Source organism: Berghia stephanieae, chromosome 1 (assembly GCF_034508935.2).
Source record: "Berghia stephanieae isolate SIO BIC M18660-M18661 chromosome 1, UCSD_Bste_1.3, whole genome shotgun sequence".
NCBI lineage: Eukaryota > Metazoa > Mollusca > Gastropoda > Nudibranchia > Aeolidiidae > Berghia > Berghia stephanieae.
In genome coordinates this window covers 98,415,253-98,427,551 of record NC_088360.1, presented here as the reverse complement: position 1 = coordinate 98,427,551, position 12,299 = coordinate 98,415,253, and the positions used below count along the sequence as shown (strand labels likewise).

The following is a 12,299-nucleotide window of genomic DNA, read 5'->3' as shown; positions in this document are numbered from 1 at the left end:
GTCTAGCCCATTAAGGACAGATACAAAACACGCCAACTTTTATTTAAATTTACTTAACTTTTGTCCAAAACATAGTATAATAATATATTATAATATATCTTTGTATTATAATCTAATTTATATTAAATTTTGTCTCCTTGCAGTTAACAGAGGAGGAGAAGATGAAGAGAGAGCGAAGGAAAGAACAAAACAGACGGGCTGCCAAGAAATGCCGAGAGAAGAGAAAAATGAGGAATTTAGACGTGGCAGAGGTAGAAGTAATTATTATTGATGCTACAAGTGTATGTGAAATTTATAATATTAGTCAAATTAAACACACCAACGCACAAAGTTGTGTAACATTTAAAAGATAATAGTGTGATTGATACCATTTAGTGAAAACTAATCATTAACAGGTTGTCTAAAAATAACACCAAAAAGCTGAATGACGTTAACATCGTTCCTCCTGTATGTAGCATTGCTGGCTAAATTATTAACAAGTAAGTAGATTTTTGACCAATCAAAAACGCGGAATTTATGACATGACAGACCTTGAAGTCTGCCTTGACAAAAAAAAAAAAAAAATAATAATAACTGGTTGTTTACAAACAATAGAATGGAGGAAATTGACTGCAATCTTTTCTCAGTTATTGTTTCTCGACCCCTTGTTGTGTGATTAGTTCTCACTATATTTTATCAACCAGACAATACAAGTTAAAGTGTTCACGACATATTTTTTTGTGATAATGCGATTGATCAGGCCTGTAGAACTAATGAGTATTTTCCTCAAACACATAATACAATCGATGACAATAGATAGTGTGGGCTTGGCTAAGAAACTCACAATATTACCCTCCGGAAGTATTACGGGACCATACCAACACACAAAACTATGAGTAACTATGAACTTTTATAGTCTGGTTTATACAGCTTAGTGAGAATTACTCATAAACGTGGATGGCAACCCCCCCCCCCCCCCCCCAAAAAAAAAAAAAAAAACAAAAAAAAAAAACCCGATAAGAAAGACCCGAGTGACGTCAACTTCATTCTATCTATACCGTACATTTTGCTTAGTTTAGCACTACTGCTTGACATTTGTTTACATTCGGACGACTGTCCGAGGGGCGTGGTTATGTCCCGTTCCACAAGCTGTTTATAATAATATCATTATTACATTACAGATAGTATGCGCTTGGCTCAGGAGTTCACAACATTGCCATTCGGAAGTATAACGGATCCACACACAAAACTCTGTGTAACCATGCTCGTTTATAGTCAGATTAATACAGTTTAGTGAGAGGCACTCATAAACGCGGATGGCAAAAAACAATAACAAAGACCTGAGTGACGTCAACTTCGAACTATCTATAAGGTTCTTATTCTCCTGTGTTTAAAATTTCGAACAAGTTCCTAATGCTGCTGCGCGACCTTGAAAGCGCCACATTGAGAATGAGTTTATTTGACATTACAAAGGCAAGATTTCAAGAATACTTTTATTCAAACCCTCCATGAACCCACCTATATTATTTCTTATCAAAATAATATTATTATTATTATTATTATTATTATTTTTTTTACAATGATTCGTTTTAGAATTTAGCGATTTGATTTTAAGAATTATGGTCAGAATGTCAATACGCGCCAAAATCTATTTTTAGCAAAACCGGATGAGTGCGGCAAAAAAAAAAAAAAAAAAAAAAAAAGAAAAGAAAAGGACTGAACTGTTACGTTTATTTTTTGGGGGGAAAGGGGGGGGGGGGGTTTGAGTAATTTTTGTTCTTTGTTTTAATTTTTTTCTGTTCTAAATAAATGACGACATCATATCGTATTGTTTTAGAGCTAATAGGCCTTACATACCTTTATAATATTCTCTGTGTAACATTTATGCACCTTTAACAATTTTTCTAAGTATAAACAACATTCATTGTTAATTTTACAATTTTCGGTACATATAATACATCTGTTTCAAATGATTAAATATAGGAGGCACCGTAATACTTTGCTGTTAAGTTAAAATAAAATTTGATTTTCAAAAAAAAAAGACAAAAAAAAAAAACAAAGGGGTGGGATAATATTATTTTGTCCACGAAACTATTTTAAAATCCAAATGTTTATTTATTTCATTAATGCAGAGTTTATGCCCACAACAAAAAAAAAATTGTAGGATTTATGCTTACATATCATTTCAAATTGTTAGGATTTGTCCATGTCCTGTATAGTCTCCCTTAAACATTCTTTGTGTGCAGCCATCTGATTTGGCTCTATTAATAAATAGCTAAGATTTGGGAACAACAACAGCAGCAACAACAACAACAAGCAAAATAACAATTTTTTAAAAAGCAAAAATGCAAAATCAAAACAGAACAAACAAACAAAGAACAACAAAATAAAAATAAAAAAGAAATTGAAAAACAATTAAAAAAAAAAAAACAGAACTAACAAACAATCATTCCTCTTCCCAGCAGGTTTAACAGGGCAATCTATCAGCTAACATTTCTGTATCAAACCAACAGATAGAAAATGAGAGGGGGGAAAATGATAAGAAGATAAGAGATAAGATCTACTTTATTAATCCTGATAATAACACATTATAATAAAATGTCACACATCAGTTGTTATTAGATTAACAAAGTTGATTTATACAAAATCATAAACTAATTGATAAAAATACGAAGCTAATATCTTATCGTATCATTTAAGAACTAATATGCTATAAAAACCTTTAAATGAAACTTGTGAAACTTTCATGCATAGATACAATCATTCATTGTTAATGTGACAATTTTGAGTCTATATATAATCACTATTTCAAATTAGTAAATATAATATAATAAACAAATATATAAAGCAGGTACAAGCAAAACTCAAAAAATCTTACATGTAGATGTTATGTAATGTTGTAATAGAATTTGTTAATGTTATGGTTTGTAATGTGAATGAAATTTTTAAAATTGATAAGATTAGATTGCACATAGCCAACCTTGGGATGATACAACGTCAAACACGACAATTTTGAGTGAATGCATGAATAAATAACAATTAATGTAGTATATAGCCAGTAACTAAACTTGCAGAGGACAATGAAAGTTCTTTGGGCGAAGGAAGACTTCCGAAGCTGGGTTGACGAAATGAATGAATTTGGAGATGTAGCCATACGTTACTTCTGCTACTACTAATGTAGCATACGACCAAGATAATCCCAGAATCAAATTGATAATAGATTCTTACATGTCGTAATATTATGTAGAATTATCTGGCTCAAGACATTTTTGATTGTGAACGAAGGCTTTTCGTTAAAACTCTAAACAAACAAACAAAACAAAAATTAAAAATTTAATATAACAATTCTTATTACAATGTATTTTTTAAAATCTCATTCGTCGAAACGGTAGCACTGTCAAGCATTTAGAAGATTTAATTACTGACACTTTTAAGGAGCAGGCACTGATGGTGTAAGATAAAAATATGAAAAAATGTGTATAAAACAGTGCCAGGTCCCAGATGGGACAAGCTGAATTTTTGTTGTTGTTTAAAGATGATGTTTTCTTGTAATAATAATAATAATAATAATAATAATAATAATAATAATAATAAAATAATAATAATAATAATAATAATAATAATAATAATAATAATAATAAAAATAATAATAATAATGATAATAATAATAATAATAATAATAATAATAATAATAATAATAATAATAATAATAATAAATAATAATAATGATAATGATGATGATAATAATAAATAATAATGATAATAATAATAATAATAATAATAATAATAATAATAATAATAATAATAATAATAATAATAATAAATATAATAATAATAATATAATATAATAATAATAATAATAAATAATAATAATAATAATAATAATAATAATAATAATAATCTGTATGATTTATTTGGCACTGTTTAGTACACACCTTTTCAGACATTTATCTAAACAATTATCTACTTTTGTCCCAAATTACATTATTTTTGATCTGTTGCTCTATTATATCATGTCAGTATCATAATAGTAACAGTAATAGACCTTTAACATGGACCAAGTGTTTCATAAATGCCCTTACAACAGAAGTACCAATATTTTGTACATTACTTATTGCATATTCTTTGAGATAAAAATATTAAAAGGGGAGAGAGAGAGAGAGAGAGAGAGAGAGAGAGAGAGAGAGAGAGAGAGAGAGAGAGAGAGAGAGAGAGAGAGAGAGAGAGATAAAAGCATAGAAGAATAAAATTTAAAAAAATACAATAATAAAAACAAACAACGCACATCTATTCTTGTTATTGAAATATTGTAATGAATACTCAGTCATATCAAATAATGTATTTTAAAACGAAACGTTCTTCATCAAGGGCATTTTGAATTTTATTAGTCATCTTTAGCATAATTTCAGACTGTTCTAAACTTTGGCGATACGGAAATAAATCTTTTCTTTCGAATTGAAGCTAGTATCTTGAAATAAACATTATAAATTATTACTGATTTTATTTTGTTGATAGAAAGTCATAAACTATCTAAATAAATAAGACACATATATCCAATTTTCTTTTCCAATTGGAATAGTTTCCAGAATTCCTTATATTTTATTTTAAAAATACAGGAAATATCATGCTTGCGTTACCGGGTTAAGCTCCACAGTATGGTCAGCTTTGTGTTGTTTGTGTGATTTTGAAAACTGTTTTTCCGATACTAGCCCACTACATTAGAAATTGATACTGCTCGGTTATAAGAAAATGAATAACACATCTTTACTCTCTAAAAATCAATTTGGATATATTTTTTTTCTTTTTGCAAATAAAAAAAAACAACAATAAAAAAGAACCCACTATCTTAAAAGCCCCCCCCCCCCCCCCAACAGAAAAAAGATCATAATGATTGCAATAAAAGCAAAACAAAAAAGAGCCCACTTTCTTAGCAGCCACTCACATCCCCCCCCCCCCCACACACACACACACAAAAATAAAATAAAAAACAAAACAACAAAACAGAAAAAAAGATGATGATGAATGCAATAAATAATTTAAAATTTTAAAAAAGCAACAACAACAAAAAAAACCCCATTAAAACTTAGTTTTTAGGAGTGGATCTTCAAAAATATCTGAAAAAGTTTTTTTTTTTTTTTGCAACAGTACCAGGCAGAGCAGAGAGAAAATACAAGAAGTGAAAAAAAAAAAAAAAAACACATCCCCCAAAAAATCCACAGTCGAGGCCAGCTAATTTTTTTGGGGCATATTTTTTATTTTGTTTTTTTTTTTTTAATTTTTTTTTTTTTTGTATTTTTATCTCTGGTTTGTCCGGCACTGCTTCATACACACTGTTTTAGTTATTTATCTAAGTAAATTAAGTAAGTAAATAATGAATTTATATAGCGCCTAAACATCCACGTTAATCGTGCTCTGCGGCGCTTTACATAATAAAAATAAAAATGTTTAAAAACAACAAAATTAAAAATCACGACACTACATGATACATAATAAGCATGCATACAAAAAAAAATCAAAGCAACATCTATTTTATGAAAAATAAGCCTCGCGGAACAACTAAGTCTGAAGACATTTCCTGGACATTTTCTTACACCAGTGCCTGCTCCCTAATTCGTCACAGTGAATGTGTCACTTTCAAAACCTGCCATCCACATCCATATAGAACTTGAGTTAACACACTCAAACAATCTAATTGACACCTGCTTAGAATCACCAGAGAAAATTTGAAGTTTCAAAGCAGTAGTGTATTATTTTTAAACGACATTAATTTAATCATTAGAGCAGGTGAATTAAAAAAACCTACGAGGTCACATCCATCGGACATGTGAAAATCAACAGAGAAAATTAGTTGAAGTCTCAAATCACTCAGGGTATTATATTATTCCATAAGGCGAAGAAGGCAAATTTTATTCCCTTTAAGTCTTGAAACAATGACCCCCCAAAAAATTACAGATTTCTCTGAATGATGAAAAATCGACATAGCAGGTTTTTAAAGTCTATTTACTCCCAATTTATCCTAAACCTAACAAACATTAGGTTCATTCTGACATTATACCTGATTGACGTGGTGGGTTGCAATTTCTTGGGGGGGGGGGGGGGGGGGGGGGGGGGGGGTTGGTTATAATTTGGTTATAGTGTGGTCGTGGGCTTAGCGGTAAGGTGCCTCATTGTTACACAAAAGTCAAGCAATGTTAAAGTCAAGTCATGTTAAAGTCAAGTTATGTTAAAGTCAAGCAATGTTAGAGTCAAGCAATGTTAGAGTCAAGCAATGTTAGAGTCAAGCAATGTTAAAGTCAAATAATGTTAAAGTACAGTAATGTTAAAGTCAAGTAATGTTAAAGTCAAATGCTATTAAAGTCAAGTCATGTTAGAGTCAAATAATGTTAAAGTCAAATAATGCTAAAGCCAAGTAATGTTAAAGTCAAATGCTATTAAAGTCAAGTCATGTTAGAGTCAAATAATGTTAAAGTCAAATAATGCTAAAGCCAAGTAATGTTAAAGTCAAGTAATGTTAGAGTCAAATAATGTTAAAGTCAAGTAATCTACTCGTGACTCGCAGTCTCAAAGTGGTATTATGTTGGGGTAAACTACATGTTGTAAAATTGAATTTATAGCCACACATTGGGCGGTCACAAAAAAACCCCCACAAAAAACAACAGAATTTTATTTTCAAACGGCTGTAACTTGTAAATCATTAAAAAAATATTCATGAAATTGTTGACATGTATACATAAATTTATTTTAAAGCAGTAACTTGAAAAATCATCACATTGACTCGAAAAACTAAGACGTGAGCAAATTTTTAGTTAAAGTGCGAAAATTTCACATATAAAACGCAAAATGATTTGTGAAAATTCCACTAACATATTATTTAACATTTAGTGTTCTAAATAGTCAGCCGACAAGCCGTTTTGTTGAATGAAATTTCCTCAATTTTTTCCTCTAATCTGAAATCTATTTTCTAATCTCATTATCAGTGATCTGCTCCCAACATTCTTGAACTCTTTCCTTAGGGCTAATCCACACCGGAGACTGACTCCGAAGACCCGGTACTGGATAAAGACGTCGGGCACGGACAAAACACTAAGAATAAAGAGAAGGGCCGCTAGACCTACCAATACCAAGCATACGACATCCTCTGTCGTTTGCTTTTTTTCGAGCTTGGTATGGGTAGGTCTAGCTCTAGCGTCTTTTGACTTTCTTCTTAGTATTTTGTCCGTGCCCGACGTCTTTATCCGGAAGACGGCAGAGGAGGGCAGTGCCGGTCGTCGGAGTCAGTCTCCAGTGTGGTTTAGCCCTAAGGGTCTCCTCAGTGGTAAAAGGCGTGGTCTGTTGCCTGCATACCGTTTCTGATTAGGAATTCCAAATGCAATAAAAATTCATTGGGTTCATGTTCGGTGAATGGGGGGCCATTGTTCTTTTGAGATAAATTCATGATATTCGATCTTAAGAAATGTGATATGTGTTTACTGGTATGTGAGGTTACTCCAGCCTGTTGGAATTAAAAAACGATGTGAATTGAATGTATTGAATTAAATTGAATCAACGCCACTAACCACATTATCTCATTCGTCTGTAGTGTTTCGTTCATCCTGTTTTGTTGATAATGGGGAAAACCCGAAACGTTCATTTGATTTGTTTCGTATATTAAATTGAAGCTTACTTTCAAGTTCACATTGTTATTTATTTCTTCGAGTTTCGAACAGCAACGTTTACATTACCCTGTTGGAATATGAATTGTTAATCGGTATAAAGCCCGGAGAACCACCCCCCCCCCCCCCCAATTGGAAAACCCAATCATTTCTTAATAAATACGTAATTGTTGACTATATTTTGATCGCGTTGAATAAACATCTTATTCAACGATTGAAGAATATTTTCGCACATTTTATTGCTGTAGAATTAGGTATTTATAAAACTCGTTATATTTTGTATCGTGTAATAACACATACTCGCAAGCTCGTAGTGTTATTGTGCGCGATAAAAAAACTCGTTCAATAAATATACAAAGAAATGATAAAAAAATTGTATTTTAACTTTGGGTGGTTGTGCTTCATTGAAATGAATTCTCTTCTTTCCCTTCTAAAAACACCATCAGACACCATAATTTTCCTAGAAATCCTATTTTCTTCCTGATTTGAATTAGATAATGTTCCTTCTATCGCTTTTGAAACTGTATTCTTTGCAAATGGCATTCTCTCGATATTTCATTTTTCACCGTCTATTTCTTTTTTAAAACACTCCGGCATCGTACATGTACATTTTTTAAATCAATTATTATCAAGCAACAAAAGTGTTCTTTTTATTTTGTGAGCACCCGATATATAATGTGGGATCAATTTCTGATGGAAAATAAATAAGCAAACAAAAATCCCGCCAAAAAATGAATTGAATTACCCCCCCCCCTCCCCCCCCCCCCCACAAAAAAACAAAAAAAAAAACAAACAAAAAAAAACCAAACAAACAAAAACAAAAAAAAAACAAACAACCAAACAAAAAAACAAAAAAAAAAAACAACGAAAAAAAAACAAGCACCGAGAACAAACAAATTAAAAGATTGTATTTCTGACCATTTCAATTATCAGTTCACTCATAAGGTTCAGATCCAAACCCTTAACATTACCGTTTTGGGACGGCGAAAACGTATTTATTAATCTTTATTGACAATGAGAATGAATATAAGATTGTTTTAACTCCTGCTTTGGAAATTTCGAACGAATTCCAAATGCCTTTTTTATTTTGTGTGGGGGGGGGGGGGGGGGGGGGGGGGGTGGGGGGGGGGGGGGGTAAAGATATTATTACGCGTTAGGCGAAACGAAATTGACGTCACTACTCAGCTTGTTGTCATTGTTTTTAGACAGCCATTTTAATGATTAGTTTTCACTAAATTCTATCACTCAGACCATAGAGGTTTATGGTTACACTTAATTTTGTGTGTTGGGGACGTTATATCCGGCTGGCGAATGATGTGATTATTTTATCTAAACACACAGAATCAAATCAGATGCGTTTTAGAGAAGAAAAAAAAGCATTCTTTTTTATTTTTTTTTTTTTTTTTTTTTTTTTTTTTTTTTTTACAAAGGATAATAAGGACACCTTGTAACTTATTCCTGCTTTTTACGCGATAGTAAATCGGGTTTTTCCCCAAAACCAAAGGACATTATACAGTAGCTTCTTAAACTACATCAGACAGATATTTCGTATTTAGGGTCATTTTAATTTTAAGTTTTACATTTGCCACCGACATTACATCAGATCGAGGGTTTATAAATCACGTTATCATTCAATCACCGTAAATCAATAACATAATCAAATGCAAAGAATATGAAACCGAATATGATATTACACAGTTATTTCCCTTGATTAATTTCAGTATCTTGAGGTCAAGCAATGACCCAATCAATCCTTGTCAAACCTAAGCCATTGCGTAAAATAGGTGAACAATCTCTTTCAATTTCCGCCCCCCCCCCCCCCCCCCCCCCCCATTTTTGGAACTTTCTCCCATCACACGTGAGATGCTCGATTCGTTGACTACGTTTCAAATCTCGCTTAAAGTTTTATCTTTTTACGTCATAATGTTGCAATATTATTTTCATATTTTGTTATTGTTAGCCTATATTGAATTCGTATCACGTTTCCTTCACACTTGTCTCACTGAAATATGTTTTGTTTTATATCACTGCAAAGCGCTTAGAGCCTGTGACAACGGGTTAAAGCGCTATATAAATGCCATTTATTATATTATTATCATTATTATTATTATTATTATTATTATTATTATTTTTATTATTATTATTATATTATTATTTTATTATCTTCGTGACTCTGACAAAATGCCAGAATGAGACGCTGCGCCACATATTATAAACAGTGACATTTTTTCTGGTCCAAATGAAAAATAACAATTAATAGAGGACTATTCAAATAGCGCGACGTGCAATTAATTTCAGGTCTGATAACCCAATTCCTTATGGGCTCATTGTTGTAATGGAAATCTAAAAAATTGACGCAAAATATTGTCCATTACAAAAATGTTAAACTTGGCCCATAGTAGGTTTGATGTCAGACCTGCGTACATGTACACGTCGATATAGTGCATTTCAGTCGATTAACCGTTCTCATTGTGATTCATCATGTTTTGATAAAATCCCCCAGCAGTCATATTATTAAACAATATTATTTACTTTTCATACAAACCAGTAGCCTGGTGGGCGTCCTTTTTGTACTCAAACTCGTAACATATCCTACAGTTATTCAAAATGATTAAATCCAAAACTGAACCCTTTTGTTCCATACCAGGTGCGGAATGCTCTTTGGGGTGAAACGCTTTGGTACATACAAAATTGTTTCAAGCAACAACGCAATTTTCTTGTATAGCTGCCTTGTTTGTTTTTAATGTCAACAAAGCCTTTGTTGTCCAAGAGTAAGGAAAAAAAATTATGTACACGATTAAAACTTAAATGATTTACATTTAAATTTTGATAAATTATTCATGACTTCACACCAAAGAGTAATCAAGTAATAGGACTTTAGTTTTTTATCAAAATTTTTAAATATTCCAGCATAATGACCTCGTGTATTTGTTTATTATCTTCTACCAGTGCGGCATATCTACTACTGGCTTACATTTTTCTGAATTTTTTCTCCTTCTTTTTCCTTATATTATTCCAGAAATTTGACATTTTACGCGAAGAAAATGAGAAGTTGAACACGGAAATTGATTATCGCCGAAAGCAAAGGGAGCATTGATGGAATTCATCAAGGAACATATCCTCAGTGGCCAATGTAAACTTCCAGAGTCTCAAATCAAAACTACGGTAGATCGGGCTGCTCCGCTAAGAGCACCAGGCTGTATCGGGTAAACTACAGTTGCTTTCTCAATCTTCATCGTTGCACACTTCTCAACTCCAGTTCCATCAATTCTTCCTAGCACGAATGCTCCATCGTTACCAAAAATACAAAAATTAACCCTCTCTATCCCAGAACCGATGCCAGGGAGTTACACCGACATTGGTAGTAGCAACACCAAACAAATCAAGAACAACAACTCAACAATAACAACAGAAGTAGCAGTAAGATTACCAAATTCTTGGATCATCAATACAGGTTTCTCATCAAAAGTCCGAACCAACAAGACTCGGTCATACAGCACCCAAGCCGAGCAAGGATCCCAACATTTCACATCAACCACTTTCACTAGCGCCATATCTTCTTCCCTTCCTCCTCCTCCTCCCCTTCCTCCTCCTCCTCCTCCTCCTCCTCCTCCCCTCCTCCTCCTCCTCCTCCTCCTCGTCATCATCCTTGGCTAACCAACCAACAACCAGCAGGAACCTGCAAAACTACTACTTCAATCATCATCACCACCACCATCATCATCATCAACAAAACAGCATCAACAACAATCCATATAACCACAGCGGCTACAGCCTGACTACAACAACTATGCCACCAATCAACCATCCCACCCCTCCCCTAAACCCGGCCAACTAGCACCACCTGCAAGGCCCGAACCCCTCAACCAAGGCCAATTCCCACCCCCCCAACCCCGTGTAGAGCCGCAAAGCTCCCGTTTACCCTCACCCCACCCCCCTAGTGATCTCGGAGCAATACTCGTCCGATCGCCATCAACCCTTACCACCTACACCACAACATCTACTCCGGTGTTCCGCGACCTGAAGTCCATCGGCACCCCCGGTAGTGATCAAAACATCCTCACCCCTCCATTATTTACCAACAAATTCCCCAACCCGGAAATGGACTAACCTCCAACTGTCAACCCGCCGATTCGTACAGGAAATCGCCTTCCCGATTGACATCAAACTGGAATATTTTGAGGGGATGAGATACGATGGGAAGTGGTAGAAAAGATTTCACACCATTCTTAACAACTCGATAGCCACTTTTAATTTTAGGATTGCGGCAATCCAAAACAAAAGATTATGTCATTATTGAATTTTGAATGGTAATAAAAGAAGTGCAAAGAACATAATTTTTTCTCTCCCTCGCTGAATCTGCTTTTTGGCCTTATACCTATCTCCGTGCACGTAAAAACGAGGCCATTTTAAGAAAAGAAAGAAGCAATTTTTAAAATTTAAATTTATTATTTTTTCCCTGTACAACTTTGATTAGACGAACCACAACAATTTGACTTTATTAAAATTTATGAACTTTTAACCTGTAAACGTAAAAAAAAAAGACATTGTTCCACCCTTGGAAATATCATTATAAAACTTTGGTTTTTCCTTTCTTGCCGGTCAACCACAGATTTTTTTCAGTGCTATGTTAGTTAACTGTTTTCAAAACTAAGATTGTTCAAAATC

At 33.2% G+C, this 12,299-nt stretch overlaps 1 protein-coding gene across 2 annotated transcripts in view; it reads left to right on the top strand.

Moving 5' to 3' along the window:
• LOC144962510 (uncharacterized) overlaps window positions 1-10,901 on the top strand; it is a 26,412-nt gene extending 15,511 nt beyond the window's left edge. For both annotated transcript variants that reach the window (XM_078895512.1, XM_078895514.1), the window contains exons 3-4: window positions 144-251; window positions 10,651-10,901. In XM_078895512.1, the coding sequence (XP_078751638.1) occupies window positions 144-251; window positions 10,651-10,728 (186 nt within the window). In that variant the 3' untranslated portion in view covers window positions 10,729-10,901. The remainder of the gene's footprint in view (window positions 1-143; window positions 252-10,650) is intronic.
• The last annotated feature ends 1,398 nt before the right edge of the window (window positions 10,902-12,299 follow it).